General features: G+C 39.8%; 1 protein-coding gene across 1 annotated transcript in view; it reads right to left on the bottom strand.

Moving 5' to 3' along the window:
- LOC114650928 (protocadherin Fat 4) overlaps nt 1-22,709 on the bottom strand; it is a 163,036-nt gene that overhangs the window by 107,562 nt on the left and 32,765 nt on the right. The window contains exons 4-5 of the mRNA XM_028800871.2: nt 20,588-21,498; nt 17,674-17,848 (exon numbers count right to left, since the gene is read on the bottom strand). Coding sequence (XP_028656704.2) covers nt 17,674-17,848; nt 20,588-21,498 — 1,086 coding nt within the window. The remainder of the gene's footprint in view (nt 1-17,673; nt 17,849-20,587; nt 21,499-22,709) is intronic.

The following is a 22,709-nucleotide window of genomic DNA, read 5'->3' as shown; positions in this document are numbered from 1 at the left end:
TGTATCAGTGTTGGGTTTTTTTAGAACATTAGAACAATGTTGATGACAACACGCCAAGAAAAACTTCCTAATGTTTGTTCAACAACTAACCTTAATAAATTTCCAAGTATGTCCCTGTGTTCTTGATGAAGTCATTTTAAAATAACAGTCTCGATCCACTGTACTATTTCCCTTTATAATCTTAAACACTTCAGTCATGTCTCCTCTTAATCTTCTTTTGCTTAAACTGAAAAGGCTCAGCTCTTTTAATCTTTCATCATAGGCTGATTCCAAAGCGACAGAGGATGAACTAATTGTTCATCTCTGGACCATTTCTAGTACTGCTATGTCCTTTTTGTAGCCTGCATACCAAAACTGCACACAGTACTCCAGATGAGGGCTCACCAGTGTGTTATAAAGCTTGAGCAGATCCTCCTTGGACTTGTACTCCACACATCAAGGCGCTATATCACCTAAGATTCTGTTAACCTCCTTAATAGCCTCTAAACATTGTCTCACAGTTGATAGTTTTGAGTCCACTATGACTTCTAAGTCCTTCTCATAAGGTTTACTTTCAATTTTCAGACCTCGCATTGTGTATTCAAACCTAACATTTGATCTTCCTACGTGTAGTACTTTACATTTACTTATATTAACTTTCAAATGCCACAAATCTCCCCAAGCTTGTATGCTGTCCACGTCCCTTTGTAATGATTCAATGGAATCCAGATTATCTACCAACCCAGCTATCTTGGCATCATCTACAACCTTAACCAGCTTGTTACTTATATTCCTATCAAAATCATTTATCTCTATTATAAAAAAAAATCCTGGGATGAGATGAGACATTTTAGCCTAGGACGAGACGTGACCTGGTCAGAGAGATACTTTCATGTCCCGCGAGACAAGACTTTGTGCCAAGAGATTTAACCGCACCTGGGGCCGGAAATAAAAGACAAAGAGTAGATGACAAAGTAGAACGTCGTAAAGAATTCAAAAACATTGGCATGATACACATGCAGAGAAGTTTAGAGATAATGATAGTACTAAAATTCGAAAGTCTTAAAAAAATTATAATAAAGATTACATTAGCGCAAGCTAACGGAAATTATTACTCAGTGAAATAACGGAACAGCGAAAAGAGATCAAATATATTGTTTGGTTTTAAACTTTAAGTTGGACACTTGCAGATCGTCTAATTCATGGTGCCATCAGGGAAAAGTAGTGTTTCTTCCCAATGAAGATGCATATCTGCAAGAATGAAAAGATTTGTTGTTTGGTGAAAGTGAAATCCACATACGCGAGTGGCAGAGACATGAAGTGGCTGGCGCGTAGTGCAGGCGGGGGGGCAAAGCCCCCTAGTATATACATTAAAAATAGCAGTGGCCCTAGAACTGACCACTGAGTTACACCACTAGTAATGTCATAAGTTCCACTTTGATCATATCCTTTTGTTGTTTCCTCATAGAATTCCAGCATGTTGGTAAAACATGACCTCCCTCTTCTGAGCCCATGCTAACTGTTCAGAAAAACTCCTGTACTTGCCATGTGCTGCTTAATTTCACTTAATTCCTTCCATTAATTTACCTATGATGAACGTTAAGCTAACTGGCCTATAGTTGCTTGGACCTGCTTGGTCACCTTTCTTATATATAAACGTCTACATGTAGAAGTGTGTGTATCTGTCTGTCTGGCCCGAGGCGAGGCGGCCTAGAAGTGTGAGTATGCAGCATGAAACTCAAAGAGCCGGCAAGGCAGCCCCAAGTTAACGAGTTGGAAGAAGAATGAAGTATGAGGCTACAGCATGAAGCTGAAAGAAAGTGACTCTGTCGCCAAAGTGAAACCGGCAAGGAAAGACAAACGAAACAGAAATTTGCTTAGCCGCTAATAGACAAGGGGGGTGAGCATGTCCGCAAAACAAAACCACCGACTCTGCATTTCAATGTTTTTTCTGACGATTTCAATAGTTTCTAGGAGTCCAGGCATTTTACAGCACGGGCTTACACAGCTAGTCTTATATAATGGGATATTTGTCATTTTCCAGTCTTTTGGAATTTCCCCATTAGGCAGTGACTTACTAAAAATATGGGTCAAAAGTTTATATATGTACTTGCTAACTTACTTAAGAACATGAGGATGAAAATTATCTGATCCTGGTGATTTGTTTGATTTCAACCTATTTAATCTAAGCGGTACTTCTCCCTCTATAATTTCCAAATCATTCTATACCTCCTTAGAATTCTCCTTTACTATTCCTGATGCACTTCACCTCCTCCTTGATTGTTCTTTTACTGTTAAAATACTGAAAGAATCTCTTTGGGTCTTCTTTCACCTTATCTGCTATAGTCCTCTCTAACTGCCTTCTAGCCCCCCTAATCTACTTCTTAATGGTTGCCCTCATGTTCTCATACACCCTACCATTCATGTTGAAGTTATTAATCTTATAAACCTTATACAGTTGTTCTTTCCTTTGCAACTTCTTCTTCAACTTCAACTGGCTCAATCACCTCTACACCCTCAATTCTGTACTGATTATTACAAAATACTAAATATAGACACGTCCACTCCCCCCATTGGTGCTTTAACATAATGAGTTAAAAAAACAGTCACTGATTACTTCTAAAAACTCCTGCTCTTGTGTCCCACTATTTGCAAGGTTATTCCAGTTAATATTTGAGTAGTTAAAGTCCCCCATGGCTATAATATCCCCCTGTAAACTTGCCTTTTTAATATTACTAAAAACATGTACATTCAAATTAATGTGTGCATTGGATGGTCTATAACACTCCTAAAATAAGGCCTCTTCCCCTAATGCTTACTGAATAAAGCCAGATGTACTCACTAAAATAGGGCTCATCATCAAATTTGTTACTAACCCTCACCTATTCTGCTTCTCTTCTCGGTACTCAAATGTGGTACTTGGTGCCACGGCCCACTTGCCAAGTTGTTTTGCCTACCTAAGGTAAAGTCATCCTTGATGGAGGATCGCAGGAATCGTGGGGTAGAGAGGTCCTTTCAACGGATTGGCTGGCCCAGCACTGGCCAAATGGGGGAGGCAGCTTGATGGCTGAGGTCTCCAGGACTCTAGACAAATCCAAATCATATTATGTGATATCATCTACTGTAAAATTCTGCTCCGTGCTTGTAAAATATTTATTTTTATACTGTATTGAGGATTTGTTCTGTTCTGTGTATTGTATTGTATTGACCCCCTTCTTTTTGACACCCACTGCACACCCAACCTACCTGGAAAGGGGTCTCGTTTTGACCTGCCTTTCCCAAGGTTTCTTCCATTTTTTCCCTACAAGGGTTTTTTTGGGAGTTTTTTCTTGTCGTCTTAGAAAGTCAAGGCTGGGGGGCTGTCAAGAGGCAGGGCCTGTTAAAGCCCACTGTAGCACTTCCTGTGTGGTTTTGGGCTACACAAAAATATATTGTATTGTATTGTAAGAGGCCTTGCATTTAAAAAAGAAGAAATGTGTCTCTCCCAATGATGAAATTTATTTAAATTCATCCTGTCACATATTAATTTCTTTGCTTGGGGAGGCAGAGAAGGCCAGGCACAGCCCTTGATAAGATGAGGGTCCAACAAAGGTCACCAGTTAGCATAACAGCACATCTTTTAGAGGAAATCCTACAAAAGCATACCATGCTCAATTGCACCGAACTCCTTTATTCTCAAAGCAACATATGTAGGCAATTACACTGAAGCTGTCTTGAAAGGACCATTTCCTTGCCTAAGTAAGTGAAGTGAATGCACTGAGCCACACACTCTGTGGTGTAACTCCAACCCACACGTTCATCACCTCATGATCTCAGCCCCATAACAGGTTCTTCACTTAGTGCCCCAAAAGGCAAGAAATGAATTTGCATATAAAATAGCATAATAGAAAATGACATTCTCATACATGCCCAATCTAAGAACAAGGCAGGAGCTAACCTTGGATGAGTTACTAGTGCCTTTGACACATTCACATTCAAAATGGAGCCAATAAAAATCGCCAATTAACCTAACTCATCTGAAGTGCTGTGTACAGGTTTGTTCTCCATCTCACAAAAAAGACATAGCAGTGATATATGAAGTCCAGAGGAGAGTGGCTCGGCTGATTCTATGACTGTGGGATATGAGCTATAAGGTAAGATTGAAGGAGTTGAAACTTTTCAGTTTAAGCAAATGGAGATTAAGAGGTGACATGATCGAAATATTTATTATGAGGGGCAGTAGTAGAGTGGATCCCTTCTGTTACATAAAAGTAAATTCTTCTTCTTCTTGCTAAGGGCAGATTTTGCACAAATGTTATAGAAATTTTCTTCACACAAAAGACTATGGACACAACTACTCTTATTTTGGACAATCTTGGTGAATAGGATAGTTGCACTTGTTGGGCTGAATGACCTATTCTTGTCACAGTTTTTCTACTGTTCTAATTTTCACACTTTTCTTTGGAATTTGTGAGAAACCTGGAGAAACCACAGAAAGGATCAAACAGACACAGGAAGAATGTATAAGTTCTGCAACAACAGCAAATGGGTGTGAGATCCAAATCTAGGCTCCTGGATCCTTGAAGCAGCAGTGCATATAATCGTGCCACCATGGTTCTTGTTATAAATTACTAGTTGTTGTGAGCTGCGGAGCTGATCACACCTCCAGAGAATACAGACGCTGCTGGGAAAACCCCTGAAAAACGTTGACAGGTTACCTTCACATTCGTCCTTACCTTTCTGGCGGCTCTGTCGCGTAATATGCCTCTCGCGCGGTACTCCGCTTACTTAAAAAGCTTGTACGGGCTTCTGTCAGTTTGGAATTGATTGTTTTGCTTCTCCTTCTCTCTCTCAGACTTTTCCTGCTCCTGACACATACTCCTTCGAAGAAGAAGATACCTGTGCTTACTTTTAATTGAGAAACGGAAGTGTCAGCTCTATCCTGTCAAGGAGCACGTTTAAAACCTTTTAAAGAGACAAATGTTTGTTTGCAGTGTTTGAATAAAATTCCAGTCTCTTCAACCTCCTCTGTTTTCTGTGCAATTCTGTGACCCAAGCGTGACATTATTTAATATATTTTACATTAATTGCTTGAAATTTTTAATTAAAATTCTAATTCATTTATTTTAATGAACCTGCATATTTATATTACAAGGTCATAAGAAGCCTGTCCCTATCCAAAAGAAAAGATGGCAGTATCTAACCCTGGTTTGCGGTAACTTCAGAAAAACTGTGTGGACATGAGGAGAATAGAAGACTTTCTCCACATAGTGAAGGGCCAGACATGAATATGTGTTTACAAAGCTCTGAAATAACAGAAATGTGACAGTGATAAAAATTAAGCCTCTTATTTGATCAAAACAAACCTGATTTTACTTTAATTGCTTTGCATTTTCTTTAAAAACATTAACTTTGAACCATCTTAAGTTCTATGCCATCACTGCCAACCTTTAAAACTATTTTTTTGGGCATGACTGTTTTGTAAAGTACCATGAAAATCAGTCTGCTTCTCTTGTCAGCAGTTTTTATGAATTTCCTCTAGTGATTTTCACAACATAACAAACCAATTTTGCACCAAGCTTGATAAATCCCATGGTGTTTGTTAAAGCTGGCCTTATCGCCTGATGAATTCTGAAATAAATATAAAATCTGGCACTTTTTTCAGCTACATACATTCGCTCAGAGCCAGTTTATTCCAAAATCTGCAACAGCATATTGCAAAATGCCACAAGCAGCGGTAAGCTGCTCATTAAATAAAGCCTGAATGAAAAGCATTTAGCCCCAGTTCAGTCAATCAGTAGATTTAAAGTGGCACATCCTGGCTTACTGGCTTACTAATGCCATGATTAAATAGCTGCATTAAAAAGGAGATTGTGCTGTTCCAAAATTAATTTCAGAACAACAACACAAACAAAATCAGACAGCTTTCCAAGCTAGCAAGTTGAGAGAGAGAGGTGCGTGAAAAGCCCCTTTTCCAATTTTTTCCAAAACAATGATTTTTAATTTAGTTATGTCATAGAAGTGACTACTGATCTCTGAGGCGGAAAGGGTAAAATTGCAAAAAAAGAAAATCAGGTACAATTCTTCCACTGCTACGCACTATAGTCAGATGCCTTATGATTTTTTCCTGGCTTTCATTATGTTGCATAAATAATAATAATAATAATCCATCCTGTAGGTTGACATGGCATTACCAAGGTGTAGCCTGGTACAACCAGGCAGACACAAGACAGAAGATGAACCATCAGACTTTAGGGAATTAGAACAAAACCAACACAGTTAATGACTAAACATGTCAACATGCCAGTGCCGGCAGAATGTGGACCACCAGGGAGTGCTTAGCTCTGTCTTTTCACAAAATGCTTTTGAAGAGAATCTTCCAGGAGCACCAGGAAAATGATATACATATCATTTTAGCTTTTTTTGCCTTTTGTGTTTGCTTTTCGCTTTTGTATATTTTGTTAATTTAGGCATTTTTTTATTTTTAGGGATTTCGAGAATCGTGTCACAAGATAAAAAAAACACAAAAACCAGACCAGCACTTAACTCAGGTCAGACGTCCCAGAGACAGCCCCAGGCAGCCTAGCCTCAAACTCAAATAACCGACTTCCTGCATGCATTAACCCCAAAATGAGTCTAAGGCTTTTAAATATCCAAAGTTCAAAATGTCCAGAAAGGATGAGAGGAAACCCATGAAACCTCTGGTCCCAAAGGTCAGCAAAAACAGTATAAAGTTGTTGATTTATTTTTAAGTAAAGTAAAGGAATCACGAAAAGCAAGGGAACAAAAAACAGCAACACAATGCAAACAAATCCAAAATGAAATCCCAATGTCAACATATTTTGTCATACAGAAATATCGAATAATAGTACTAAAAGATATCTGAACATCAACATCAAATACTCAACACTGAGAGCTGACACACAAATGAATATTTATAAAATTTAATTTTTGCTCAATACGCAAAGTGCTAAATTGTACAAAAACATTAACATAAGTACAATAAAAAAGACATGTCCAGTGTTCACTGCTGTACTGATGCAGATTTAGTACATGTGTGCCGTTTTAAAACATGTCACCTACACACAGCCCAATGTCGCAATTAGGACAGTAGAAGTGTGTTTCTCTGTGCATTTTTAAGGTGCATGTTAACCAAAACAGCTTGTCAGAGGTGCAAAAGGGTAAGAGGTCAAATTTAAATGACTTCCAACAGCTTTTCACAATAAGCAATACCTTATTCTGAATTCTAAGCTAAATGTCAAAGAAAAATCAAAAGCAAAGTGAATATAAAGCTTTATTTTTCCCTTGTGCTGTTCTTGAGCTAAGCAATCATTGGCCATTGTTTCATTGATCTTTGGTGGTGCGCTGATATCTCGATTTACAACATCATTGGCTCCCATGGCTAGCACTGGGCACTGTTAACTTCATCAACATAGTGGGGCCTACACAGAATAATAATATTGTAACAGCACTGGCAAGTTACAGCAGCCAGGAATGAGTCACCCAAGTATGAGCTGGCATTACATCACCATTGGCGGCAGCGGCTCCTATATAAATGGCAAGCCTGCAAAGTCACATGCTTTTCCAACTAGTCTGGCAAAAGGCAAGCAGTCCTTTTAAAGGTAGCGAGCCACCTCAAAGAGCCATGTAAAGAGCAGAGAGTCCATTCATTGTGATGCTCAGTGCTGACACTACATTGGTGTCAATAGCAGGAAGAAAAGACCTAGAGTCCAATTTGGCAAAGCGCCAAGTGACTCAGGGACCTAAAACAGATTTGCTTGGCTCTTTAGAGGAGTTTCTGAGGGGTCTTGAGGCTGAATTCCATAATCTGGAGTGCTGTTTGTAGCAGCAGTACAGGATATTAGACAACTAGGGGGCTCCGCCCCCTGCTCGCTTCGCTCGCCAACCCCTGGCGTTGGGACATGACAAAGAGTGAGATGTATGAATTAGATATAGAATAGTGTGCAGCTTTGGATGATGCGCATAGAAATAACAAATAGAGTGTTTGGCATATATTAATGTTTTATTGGAATGTGCTCCATGACGTCAGCATCCCGATTAATGTAGTCCAGCAGCGATTTGTATTTACCGGCTCTAAGTGAAGGCTGGTTGTTTTTTATCCACTGCAGATCATTTGATTCCACTCGAACATAAACGTCAACGATGTATTGTTGAGTCAGCTTTCCTGCATTGAGTAATGGATTAAAGTCGTCCCTTACTGAGAGTCTGTAGGAGAAATATTCTTTCATGGATACACGTGATCATCTCTGTGCCTGCTGTTTTTTAATTCTTGAAATTGTAGCACTCCATCCTTCCTGTCCAGTTGGAAATAATATGGGGTATGTTAAAGTATTAAGAAGCGGAAAGCAAATGTTTATGCGTTGGAATGTAGGTGTGTTGTTTTTATCAGGACGTAAATGTAGAACAATATCTCTGTGAAATGGAGGCTCACCATCTTTACTTTGAAAGACAATTGCCACTTCATTAACGACGGGAAGATTGTATCGTCTTGGATCTTATTCTTTGTCCTTTATCAAGACCAAAGCAATTGTAGTTGCCGCTATAACTTCTGCATTTGCTTTTGTATTTGCCTCCTTTTCAACTTCATGTAGCATTTTTATAGACTTAGCTAATGGGTGATTGTTTATGACATGAGTGACGTTTCTCATTATAGGCTCCGTGCATTGTTTGTTTTCAGGAAGGTTCATGCGTTGATATCTAGGATGTAGATTTGTGCATATTTGCGTTGTTGATTTGTTTCCGGGTGCACTGTTCCAATGCGATGCAATATTTGTCCACATATGCGAAAGCAGTATGGGCCATTGCCGAGTACATGCAAAAGCAAATGAACTATTGTAGGATGTAATGCAGTTCATAAAGTTTTAACTTTCAGGCACATCGTTAGTTAGAAGCCTCTTTAGATATTCAGGATATGAATGTAAAGGAGGCAGTCTAATCTGACCTTTTTGACAACAACGTGTAAATTCATTATTTGTATTGCCAGTTGTTTCTTCTGTGAAGTTACGTGAATGACAATGATTGCAAATGACATTCATTAATCCCAAAGAATTTTCCTCAATAGTGGATTCCTTATTGAAGGCGTTGTCAGCCAACTGGCGTAAGCGTTTAACAGGTGTGTGGCGTTGATGTCCGCGACGGGCATGTTTTGCTTTTTGCGTTTGGTTGCCTTTTTGTTGCATGTCCATTATTTGTGACGCGCTATTTTTTTCTTTTTTTTTCTTCGCCTCCGCTTTGAGCAAAGTCCGTTTCAGTCTACGCCGTGCATTGTTTGTATCGAGCCTTGTCCGTTTTTGTATGTCGGTCATTTGAGCTTTGTGCTTTTCGCGTCTTGCTTTTTTTTTTCTGTCAGTTCATTTGCGCTTTGCACACGTCTCTGTTCATTTATTCTGTCTCTTCGCTCCCTTTTTTGTATGTCTGATACGCGAGCTCTTTCGGTTTGAAATCGTGCTTATTTCGATGCAGCACTTTGACACGTGAATCGTTTTGTACCCGTGACCGTGTATTCATGACTTGTTTCTTTCTCAGCATGCGAAATATGGATAAGTAATAAGGAGGATCGCACTCACTGTTAGTATGTATCCTTTTCTGCAGTTGAACGGTTAAATAGTGCTTTATTGAAAGGACATCCACCTATGCTGACACCTATGCCGACACCTATGCTGCCTAGTGTGAAGGTGTTGACGTTCACTTTAGAATATGTGGCTTTGGGTGTCACTTCTTATGGATGTGTGGGGGGGGATTGTTGTTGCGCGAGCGTCTTCTTTCTTTTTGTGTTCCTGTGTCTTGTTTGAATCCCCCTCTTTGTGTGTGTCCCGTCCCTTGCTTGTAGGGTCTGTGGGGTGGTTTTGTGTTCTTTTTTTTTTTTGTCTTCCATGGGCTTGATGAATCCCCCTCTTGGTGTGTGTCCTGTCCCGTCCCGTCCAGTGCCTGTAGGGTGGGGGGGGGGGGGTGTGGTCGTGCCCTGCTGTTGTGCGCTCGTCTGTTCTTTTTTTTTGGTGTGTTTAGTTTCGTGTGCAATGTGTTTCGTGCTTTGCCCGCGTTTGACTACTTTTTTATGTGCCTTTTCCTTTTTTTGGTGCTTGTTGCGCCTCATTTCTGTGACTACTTTTTGTATGTGCTCACTCCTATTTTCTGTGGTCTTGTCCGCCTCTCGCGGCCCCTCATCCGCCTTTGTCGCCCTCTTTTGTCCGCCTTTCTCTGACTCTCGCGGACTCTTTTTGCGCCTGCGCCTCTCGCGGACCCTCATCCGCCTCTCTCGCCCTCTTTTGTCCGCCTTTCTCGGCTCCTCAGCGGACTCTCGCGGACTCTTTTTGCGCCTGTGCAGTACGTCTTTTTGCAGCTACGGCCCATTGCCGGATGTGCCTGCGTCCATCATCCGGTTTAGCATTCTCGGTTAGTAATATGGATTAACTGTGACTGACACCTGTGCAGCTCCACCACTGTTCCTCCATCTCCTAAGGTTCATTAGACTGAGTGCACAGACGCCAGTAGAGGTTCAGACTCATGGAGCTCGGGAAAAGTGTGACAGATTGAGTTGCCACTGACCCCAAGTAAGCTGTGAGAAGCAGAGCCAGTGGTAAAAATGTGTAGGCAAATGACAAGGCAGATTGTAGAGGCATTGCAAAGTGGTGATGGAGAGAGAGTCTCAAAATTTAGATCCAGACTTGGAACACGGTTTGCAGCTCTAGTTCAGTGTAGGTAAACAGCCAAGAGACCAGCACATTTGCATCTCCGTACAAAGACATTTGCCTGCTTGCTTACAACTAATCAGTGTTGAATGGCTTTGCTGCACCACATGACAGCAGAGCACTCAAAATCCCAGCTGTGCCATTTGACAAAACAGCTCTCATAATGCCCTCGTCACCAGCTGCATAACTGAAGCGAAAGAGAAGACCACGCTGCCATTTCAACAAGTCCGTGTATCGTTGTAAAGAGTTTGAATTGGTCGCTGGGGACGACTTCAGCAGGAGGGCTATGTAACCTTGTTGACAAGTAATCAACCAAATATAAGCTGGCATTACATCACCAGTGGCAGCAGCGGTTCCTACATAAATGTCAAGCCTGCAAAGTCACATGCTTTTCCAACTAGTGTGGCAAAAGGCGAGCAGTCCTTTTAAGGATAGCGAGCCACCTCAAAGGGCCATGTAAAGAACAGAGAATCCATCCATTGCGGCGCTGAATATAAATTTAGAACAATAAAAGCAATGACAATAAAATTTGAAAAATTACATAAAATGAACCAGAACAATCTTTTAGATATCAAAAAAAAACCTGAAAATAGCAACAGTAATAATTACAAAAATCAATGAGACCTTGACATATTGTCACCGTGTGTGGATTGTTTCCATGTTTACTGGAGATTTGTCTGGTTTGCAGTAGATTTTACAGCAGTCTACTCAGATGGGTCAAAATACTTACAAGGCCATTATATAAGGGATCTTCTTACAGGTTGCCATTACTTGATTTGAGAAATTGCGTATTCAGTTTCTCAGCATTGCCATTAACATTTCTTAGTTTCACTGTTTTTTGGTGTTTGCTTAATTCGACTTTGACATAACTTTTGTTTGATATAGTTTATTTGCTTTATTACCATATTTGTTTTAAAAACAGCAAGATACAATATTCATATAATGCCTTCCATAACATACAGTACCCAGTTAAATGGCTAAAAATGTAAATGGCAATACTTCTTCACATTTAGAGCTACTGCAGTATATCAAGTCTGTTTGTCTTGCCATGCTGGCAAAAGGAGCAGATAGTGGCAACAAATGAGGTCTCAGATCAAAGTTTATGCAATCCAGTTAAACATTTCCATCAAGTTTTGAGATCTGTGCTGTTTTGGATTCATGCTTTATTGTGCCACACACTGGACAGTATCATGCTGCCATCTAGTGGATGCAACAACCATATGCTGCAAAAAAATCATGAATAATTAATTCTATGCATTTAGCCACACCTCGTTAATATTCATGAGTGGGGCAGAGCCTTGAACTAAAACACAATGGTGTGTAAATAAGAAGCTGTAGGGTCAGTTTTAGAACAAACTGAAACTGAAGCATTAGTTGAATCAAGCGATAGTGATGACTCTGATTGACACAGATAGTGAAACCGATGCACATGACATTTTACAACCAAACTGCCGTGGTAAATTCATTGTGAAGCTTCACCGTGGTGCAAGTAAGTTTGTGTCAAAAAGAAGGACAAGAATGACATTAGCCTCCTAAGCACTGTTCACAATGCAGCAACTGTAATTGTTCATTTCAGGGGAAATGTGGAAGTCACTAAGTGGTAGCCTACAATAACACAAAGGGTGCATAGATTGTGCAGATCACCCTCTCACGCTCAAGCTACAGAAAACATATAAGAAAAATGCACAAAGAAACACACTTCTACTGTCCCAATTGAGACATTGGGCTGTGGGTAGGAGATACTGTATGTTTTAAAACGACGCACAAAGGACATGCACTAAATCAGCATCAGTACAGCAGTGAACACTGGACATATACTGTATATCCTATTGTACTTACGTTAATGTTTTGGTATTTACATGTTTCTGATACTTACAAGGGGGCTCCGCCCCCTGCTCGCTTCGCTCGCCAACCCCTGGTGTTGGGTAACCCGAAACACATTGATGAATGTATGAGATATATTGGTTCATTCGTTGATAGATTTATTTGTGTTCGTGATTTGGCTCAGGGTGCACTGTTCCAATCCGATGTAATATTTGTCCACATACGCGAAAGCGGTATGGGCCATTGCCAGCTGGTGGCCTGATATTTACCCCGGTAGATGCAAAAGCAAATGAACTATTGTAGGATCTAATGCAGTCCATAAAGTTTTTACTTTCGGGTACATTGTTAGTTAGAAACATCCGTAGATATTCAGGATATTCATCTAAAGGAGGCAGTCTAACCTGACCCCTTTGACAACAACATGTAAACTCATTAGTTGTATTGCCAGTTGTTTCTTCAGGGAAGTTAATTGAATGACAATGACAGCAAAAGATATTCATTAATCCTAATGAATGTTCATTAATAGTGGACGCATTACAGAATGCGGTGTCAGCTAATTGGCGGAATTGTTTAGCGGCTGTTTGTCGTTCCTTTCTTTGCCATTTATCTATTGCCTCTGCTGTTTGAGAGGCGCGTTGTAGGCGCTTGTGTTCATTAATTGTATTCAGGTGGGCTCGTTTCTGTATGTCCGTTAGTTGAAAAGTTTCGTTTTGGATCTGGAGCCGGAGCCGTGACCGTGACTCCATTAGTTATCCGTTGTCTACCGTTAGTAATATGGATAATTGCACTTACTGTTAGCGTTTTCTGTGGTTGTACTGTTAATAATGCATCACTGTAATGTGATTCACATATGCTATATGGTTTGGACGTGTGAGGATGCCATACGTTTAATTCAGAGAATTCGTTTATTCTTATTACCCGGACCATGCTGTGTAGTGTGGACATTTAGTTCAAAAGCACGTTGTAGGCGCCTGCGCCTTTCGTACTTTCTCGCGCCTTCCGTACTATCTTTGTGGACCTTTGCGGACCCCGTAGTGTCTTCCGTTTGACTCTGGGGTGAAAGTGCGGAATCCTCTTTTCTGTGTGGCGTTAGTTGAGCTGTTTCGTTTTTGAGCCGTGACTCCTTCGTTCGCGGTGGATCAGAAATCACTTGCAGTTTATGAGACGCGCGCTGTAGGCGCCTGCGCACTATGTCTCCTGCATCCATCGCCGTGTACCTGGGTCCGTGCCTTCCGGTTTACCATTCTCGTTTAGTAATATGGATAATAACATTTTTTCTTATTGAAAAAAAATGTGATGTATTTTGCTTATTTTCCTGGGGGTAAACATAATGCTAAGGTGGCTACAGTAGAAAACCACATATCTAGTGTACAGTCATGGCCAAATGTTTTGAGAATGACATAAATATTAATTTGCACAAAGTTTTCTGCTTCAGTTTTTATGATGGCAATTTGCATATACTCCAGAATAGTATGAAGAGTGATAGATGAATTGCAATTCATCAAATAAGGCAAAAGTGACAACTAAGTGGCTTGGGGAACAAAACATCAAAATTTTGGGACCATGGCCAGGAAACTCCCCAGACCTTAATCCCATTGAGAACTTGTGGTCAATCCTCAAAAAGCAGGACAAAGAAAAACCCACAAATTCTGACAAACCCCAAGCATTGATTATTCAAGAATGGGCTGCCATCAGTCAGGATTTGGCCCAGAAGTTGATTGAAGCATTCCTGGGCGAATTGCAGAGGTCTTGAAAAAGAATGGCCAACACTGCAAATATTGACTCTTAGCATAAACGTGATGTAATTGTCAATAAAAGCCTTTGAAACTTACGAAATGCTTGAGATTATACTTCAGCTAACCATAGAAACATTTCAGAAAAAGATCTAAAAACACTGAAGCAGAAAACTTTGTGAAAACTAGTATTTGTGTCATTCTCAAAAGTTTTGGCAACGACTGTAAGTTGTGATTTTTGTAACCATACATACACAGAGTCTAGACAGCCTGAAAATGAAATGTACTGTACATACAGAAAAAAATGAAGAGAATAAGAACAAGTCTTCCATGTTACAGAAAGTTGTTAAACCTCCTAACAGTTGTTACATTTTCCTGGCTGCCAAATGACTAAACTCCAATGTTTTTTTTTCCTTAGCTCACGGAATTTCATTGTAAACTTCTTATTTTAAATTGGAGGAAATCAATCTCCCCTTAGAAAACATTTTTGGTAATAATTTTGCCAGATGTTATAATTTATAAAAAAAATTACAGTCAAAATATTTAAATTTATATTCACATGTATTTTTTCAAAAAATTCTCATTAGTGCTGTATTTTAACATCATTATGTTTTAAATGGAAGAAAAATGTGTATGAGGCAATAAGTGGCTACGATGTAGATTAGTAAACTACTAACTCAATGAGCAGCACTGAGTGTGTTTTCTCATTTGGCTGTGTAGTCCACCACTGAACTGTAATCCACTGACTCATTGAACCACAAGACAGAACGTTTTAGAGGTATGGATGCTGTACTCGCTAGTCATGGTACTGCAGAGTGACAACATGTTGCATGTTGACTAGCAAAGACAAATAAGAGTCTGACTGTACTATGTACACATGACAATAATGAGCCTATAACCCTACTAGTTGTAGTAATAGAACAAATAAAAAAATAACAGATGGTGTATCACAAACATTTATAGTAATGCATTTTATTATTACAAATGTTTGTGATACACCATCTGTTGGAATGAAAACTGCAGTGCATATGCCTCCATTACAGACCATTTGGTATGGGATTTGTAAAAGCAACGTTAATGTTTGTAATGTACCATCTGTTGGCATTACAAATTCAATGCATGTGTCTCCTTTAAATCTCATTTGGTATGGGATTTACAAAAGTAGTGTTAGTGTTTTTTGACAGTCCATTTGTTGGAATGACAATTTCAATGCATATGTCTCCATTATATACCATTTGATATGGGATTCATAAAAGCAGTATTAGTGTTTGTGACAAATGTAATGCATTTTATTAGTATAGATGTTTGTCAAGTGTCATCTGTTGGCATGACAGAGACATAGCAACCTGTCAAAAACACAGATACACAGTCAGTCATTGTCCAACGCGCTATATCCTAACACAGGGTCACAGGTGTCTGCTGGAGCCAATCCCAGCCAGCACAGGGCGCAAGGCAGGAAACAAACCCCGGGCAGGGCACCAGCCCACCGCAGGGCGAATGCACACAAACACACCAGTGACAATTTAGAATCACCAATGCACCTAACATGCATGTCTTTGGACCGTGGGAGGAAGCCGGAGCACCCGGAGGAAACCCACGTAGACATGGGGAGAACATGCAAACTCCATGCAGGGAGGACACGGGAAGCGAACCCAGGTCTCCTAACTGCGAGGCAGCACCGCTACCACTGCGCCACCATGCCGCCCAGATAGACAGTCACTTGTCTTTTTATTAAGGTGGATAATGGAACTACAAACTTTTGAGTGTTTTCTATATTGTTGACTCATCTTTACTGTACGAATTCTTGGATATGTTGAGTTTAGTTGAAATGAGCATGGTGGCGCCTCACAAATCCAGCATCCTGTATTCGGGGTCTCTGTCTGTTTGGAGATTGTTCTTTCTCCCTGTATCTACAGGAGTTTTCCTTTCATATCTCTAAGACATACATGTTAGATTAACTACTGATACTAAATTGGCCCTGTGGATAGGTGTGTGAGTGGGCCACAAGATGCAATGATGTCCAGTCCTGGGTTATTCTATGCCTCGTGACTAGCTCCCCATAACCCTGAACTGGTTAAGCTGCTTGAAGAATGTTAAGTTAGATTGTTTTATTTATAGCTTGCACACCTTTTAAGTATATCACATTTAACACAAGCATGCCTCTGCCTGTTTCTCTGAATATTATTTGAAAGCTTTGGCTGATTGCATTATTAACTGAAAGACTGTGTAACTAAATCAAGCAATAAATTATGCAAAACAAAACCCTACAAGTAAAAGTGAAAAAAAATCATAATTGTCACAGCTAACTGAAATGTCATTTTAGACTTAACATAATATTAAAACTCCCAAGAAAATGGTAGAAGGTGCCACCGAGGCATGTTTTCCATTTAATTTAAATTCCATTAATTAATGTAAAGCTGAAGAAAATCACTTAACCAGCGCAATAATAAATGTCAATGGGAATCTTAATTCTTAACAAATTGATCATTCACAAAATGTAACATCTTTAAAAAGTACAATATTTTAATAGTAGTGATGTTTTCATGTGTATGGAGTACAATGAATTTTCAAATTGCACATTGTGAGAGATAGGAGACCCCACAGAGCTCCAAATCCTGGACATAACTGAATTCTAAAGATGTTTTCTCCAGCAGTAGCACCAATGAATTACAATTCTTTTTCCTTCCTTCTCTTCTCTCTCCATCCTCTTCCCTGAGTGAGTGTTGCCTTCCTTCCTCCTGATTCTGATTTTGCTGAAGGAGGCTGGATTGCTTCCTTTATGTTTGACCCAGGAATACTTCTGGTGCCAGGGCATGATCTGATAGAAGCACTTCTGGGTCAACCGGAGTCCCAAAAAACAGGGATCATGAATCTTTACAGCACCCTCTTGGGTGGCACCCATGGGACCCAACAGGGCTGATTCACGGCACTACGACTCCCATCATGCTCTACAGATGTTCACATGGTTAGAGAGGTCCTGGGATGCCTCCATCTAGTTGGCCTGGAACAAACATATTCCTGAAAAGGAGCCTTCCCCGTCTGGATAAGGGTCCTGGATGAGATGCCAGTCCATTACTGTCCTTCCATTCTGGCTTCTCTTCTAGGTAAGGGTCTCCCTTTTCAGGGATGCCAGATAATCCTATCTGACACTTACAACATCAACAGCATGCAGCACCACTCCCCAGTAGCAAAAATAAAACTTGATTTCTTTTAGTTGAGATCACAAATCAGCTTATGCCCATTCCCACTTTGGTTGGTTATCTTATCAGTTACTGAAACCTTATAAAACAAAAACCGTGTGGAAAACTCCAGTGTAGTAAGTAATAATTAGTCGGGCATTTGTCCTTTGAGTGAATCCTTAACCAAGCCATATCTGCTTCACCATACCAAACCCATCCAAATCTCCAAAGACTTTACAGTAATGCTAGAAAAAAAACACAATGCAGTACCTGAATCCAAAGCAAGGATCTCTATGGAATGATGTGCTTTGACCTCTCGGTCAAAGCTCTTTAGGGCACTGAGTTTGCCTTCTGGAGAGAGGCTAAGCTGTCCTTCATCATTTCCTTTGCTTATTAGGTAGGTAAGATGGCTGTTTAGACCCTCATCCTCATCCAGAGCTGATACCTGATGAAATGACACAAGGTAAAACTGCATATCTCATAGCTGCAAGACAGGAAAAGCATTTTTGCTATTACAGAACTCATGAGCATCCTACCAATGTGTTTCTCATACGTGTTAACCGATTAAATAAACAAATATGGTCAATGCACTACGCAAGGCGTATCTTTTATTGCTCAGCTTTCTCTATCCCTTTCTGTTCTGGGTATGACGTTAATCTGCATCCATCTTTGCAATCAGGTCCTCCAATTTACAGGGAAAACTTGGGGTTTGGTGGCAGGACTGGCACTACAGCCACACTGTTCCAGTGTTGTGCTGAGGTGTCACCCACTACACTCGGGTCCCAATCCGGGAGGTTCATCATGTGGTGGGTGCATCAGTGCATGCTACCAAACTCTCTTATTCCCTATAAATAACCTGCAAACCTCCCATACTCAAAGCTCACATCCTTGCCTAGTAGTTGAATTTACCATTGGCACCATTAAAATTATATCATTTGGCAAATTTGGTTTTTGTAATGCTTTATAAAATACAGCACCAAAAACTTTTACTGTAATTTAATTGTATGTATTAGAATACCATTTGGTTAATACACTTGGTCTCTCTTTAGGGCGACTTACAGCCATATCATACCTTGGCAGCTTTGGATGTAAGGCAGGAATCAACAACCTTGACACATAACTGGCAATGAGATATTGGAGAAAAACCCACACCGACAGCAGGAGAACGTGCAAAGTACACACAGTGTGTGACTAATCTGGGGTTTGAACCCTCATTCCTGGAATCATGTGGAAGCAGTTCTGTTTTCAAATACTGTTTTCTGTTTTTTTTCTGTTTTCAAATACTTTAAGCCACTTACTGATTGGTGTCTTTCCATCCATCCCCCTTTTCTTAATCCTACAGAATTGAGTTGAAGGTTTGGAGAAGTAAAGCTAATCCCAGATGGAAGAGGTGCATGGCAGGACAAAACCCTGAAGGCAGCTCCCGTTTATTGAAAGCCACAAATCACATGTACACACACACACACACTGAGCCAATTTAGAATCACCAATGAACCACACCTGCACATCTCTGGACTATGAGAAGAAAACGTGAGAAAAACTAAAGAGGATGTAAGAATGCTGTGAAAAATATGCACAGTCAGTCAAACTCAGTCTCCTAAATCTGTGAAGCAGCAATACTAGTACTTGGATATTTTAAAATATCTTACTGTGTATTTATAAACACTTTTAAAATAAAATAGGACTAAACAATATTAAGACAATTTGAATAATGACAAGAAAGGACGCACCAAATAATATGTTTGAAAGCGCTTAGGGTCCATTATTATAGAAAAAACTAAGCTATTTAAGTAATACATTTAATTGATTTTCAAACCCAGCCACGGGGGATGCACAGACCAGAAAGCAGGAGACAGAGCTGCAGGTGGTAAGATTTGAATTGGCTGTGACGAGGATGGATAGGATTAGAAATGAGTACATTAGAGGGTCGGCTCAAGTTGGACGGTTGGCAGACAAAGTCAGAGAGGCAAGATTGAGTTGATTTAGACATGTGCAGAGGAGAGATGCTGAGTATATTGGGAGAAGGATGTTAATGATAGAGCTGCCAGGGAAGAGGAAAAGAGGAAGGGCTAAGCAAAACTTTATGGATGAGGTGAGAGAGGACGGATGTTGCGGAAGATGAAAACATCAACTTACAATATCCCGTAGAATATCTATAACCATTAACCCCGTCTGATGTTCCACCAGCCAAATTACTATTGAAAGAAGAATGTATCGTAATGTTATTGCGTAACTGAGTGATGGGCTATGCAATAGGACAAGATTTGTTGTATTCAAAATTGATCTAACAATTCTGACGTAAAATTTTAACAGGCAACAAGAAAGGTAATGTAGTACATCTTCCGTGGATAACATAGATAGATAGATAGATAGATAGATAGATAGATAGATAGATAGATAGATAGATAGATAGATAGATAGATAGATAGATAGATAGATAGATAGATAGATAGATAGATAGATAGATAGATAGATAGATAGATGGAATGATATATGCATCTATCTATCTATCTAACAGATGGCACATCACAAACATTTGTAGTAATTCATTTTATTACTACAAATGTTTGCAATGCACCATCTTTTGGATTAACACATGCAGTGAATTTTATTGCTACATGCTTTACTGAATGTTTTAATAGATGGTGCACTGCAAACATTAAAGCTGATCCATGCATTGATTATTTAGATTTCAACTCATCTTAGATGGGTAGCACAGCTAGTTTGGATGATAAAATGATTGTGGTTCAACATTTTCCAACATTAAATTTCATTATAGTTCTAAATGAAAAGTACGCGTATGTGAGGCATTTACAAAACGATTTATACTAAGGCATTAAGTTAGAAGCAGATTTCAAGTATTAAATCTTTCAGATTATGAACAACATAATCTCAGGTGCATGCAGACATTTCACTGGTACTGTAAATACATTTAAATTTAATAAATGTATCTGTTTTTCCTCAATGTTTTATATATAACATTCAAACAAAAGTAACATATCATAATTGGACATTAACAAGTTTACATTATACAACTTCCGTTAAATTGATCAAAATCCTACAAACCATTCCTGAGTTTTAATAATTGCTAACACAAGAAACGTATACAGAGTGGTCTTATTTTGGTAAGATGTCAGCAAATGTTTAAATGCAATGCATATTAATTAAAGGGGCAATCTCATACCTGAAAAATGACACGAGGTAGCTGGTTCAGGTTTTCGTTCACATGAATTGTTGTTGTTTGTGGAAAGAAGGTGGGAGTGAAATCATTAACATCCTTAAGGAAAATGTGAACTGTTGCTGAAGCTGACCGTGCAATACTTCCATGGTCTTTGGCAATAACAATAAATATGTGCTCTGGTGAGCTTTCACGGTCCAGCATCTCAATAACAGAGATTTCCCCACTGAAAGAGTCAATAATGAACTTCTTCTGGTGAATGAAGTAAGACACTTCTCCATTCACACCTTCATCTGAATCTGAAGCCAAAACACTGAGCAAACCAGATCCGGGAAGAATGTTTTCAGCCACCATTACCGCATAAATGTTTTCAGTAAAGACAGGATCATTATCATTAACATCTCTAACAGAAATAGTTAAATTCATGGCAACAGACCTGGGAGGAAATCCTTGGTCAATGGCAGTCACTTGAAGAGTTAAAATGCTGGTGTTCTCTCGGTCAAGTTCTTTGATAAGTGAAAGGACACCGCTTGTTTTATTGATTTGAAACATGTGGCTCATCCCTGAATCCAAGGAGTACTCAACAAGGCTGTTAACGCCGCTGTCAAGGTCTATGGCATGAACCACGGTCACTATTGTCCCAATGGCAGCATTCTCAGGAACACTGATATTGTTACTAGATAAAAAACGGGGAGCATTGTCATTCACATCCAGAACATAAACAGTAATGTGAGCAGAGCTGGACAGTCTTGTGGCTTCAGGCATGGCTTGGTCCATGGCTAGCACAGTCAAACTAAATACAGACTCTTGCTCTCGGTCGAGTTCCTTCATTATGCGAAGCACACCTTGTAAGTCTACAGCAAATTTTCCATCATCATCCCCTGAAATCACTGTCACTCGTATGTCACCATTGTAACCTACAAAAAAAAGAATAAATTAAAGTATAAGGAAATGATAATGTCATAATGTGCTATTAACTGTGATTTTCTCCTTGGGGATTAATAAAGTGTCTGTCTGTCTGTCTGTCTGTCTGCCCCATTTTTAAAAACACACACACATATGAAAATTTAATCCATGCTAGTTCTGTATTTTAGCCTGTTGCATATTTTTATCATTATTTTAGTGACGTCATTGTGAATTTATAAAGGGCTTTTGTCTCTTACTGTTGTAGAACATGTTTGCCGGTCAAATGTTCAACGTTGGATGTGTCTGACATCAAGGCACTGTGTTTATATATCATGACTACTTGCACAGTCCAGGGTCCTAATTTGAACCTAAATAAACTTTTTACACAGAAAAGTCATTGAAACAGGCAAGGAATCACAACCACAAGAATAAGAAAGAGAGAGAGATGACGAAAAACCAATTTGTACCCAAAAACTGCAATTTAAAAACAAAAGCAATAAGTTATAAGTCATGAAGTAATGAAGGCAAACACACAAAGTTTTCATAGGAATCCATCAAATTGACCTGGGGACCCGGGCTCACTTCCTGGGCCCTCCCTGAGCGGAGTTTGCATGTTCTCCCTGTGTCTGCGTGGGTTTCCTCCAGGCACTCCGGTTTCCTCCCACAGTCCAAAGACATGCAGGTTAGGTGGATTGGTGATTCTAAATTGGCCCCAGTGTGTGCTTGGTGTTTATTTGTGTGTGTCCTGCGGTGGGTTGGCACCCTGCCCAGGATTGGTTCCTGCCTTGTGCCCTGTGTTGGCTGGGATTGGCTCCAGCAGACCCCCGTGACCCTGTGTTCGGATTCAGTGGGTTGGAAAATGGATGGATGGATGGATGGATCCATCAAATTCTAACAATTACAGCTGAATAATTGACATACTGTATGTCAGGGAAATTAAAATCTTAAATAAAGAATAGCCAAGATCACTGTTACAAATGTCTCCAAAATGAACGTCCTGTATTACAACAGGCTTCAAGGGCTGTCATGTGCACTGGTTAGTTCAGCTTGAACAGCAAGACTGGAGAATATAGACAAGCAAAGATCTTAAATAAGTCAGGTTAAGTTGCATAACTCTAGGGTCGTTTCTGGGCATAGCCAGTCTAGGAAAATGCCTAGGTTGCCCTCTCGTGGTCAGGGTGCATTACTGCAGTCCCATTTAGAGATTCCTATCCTTTATTTT

Source organism: Erpetoichthys calabaricus, chromosome 4 (assembly GCF_900747795.2).
Source record: "Erpetoichthys calabaricus chromosome 4, fErpCal1.3, whole genome shotgun sequence".
In the NCBI taxonomy this organism is placed as follows: domain Eukaryota; kingdom Metazoa; phylum Chordata; class Cladistia; order Polypteriformes; family Polypteridae; genus Erpetoichthys; species Erpetoichthys calabaricus.
The sequence above is the reverse complement of the archived record's forward strand: the minus strand, read 5'-3'. Positions and strand labels throughout refer to the sequence as shown.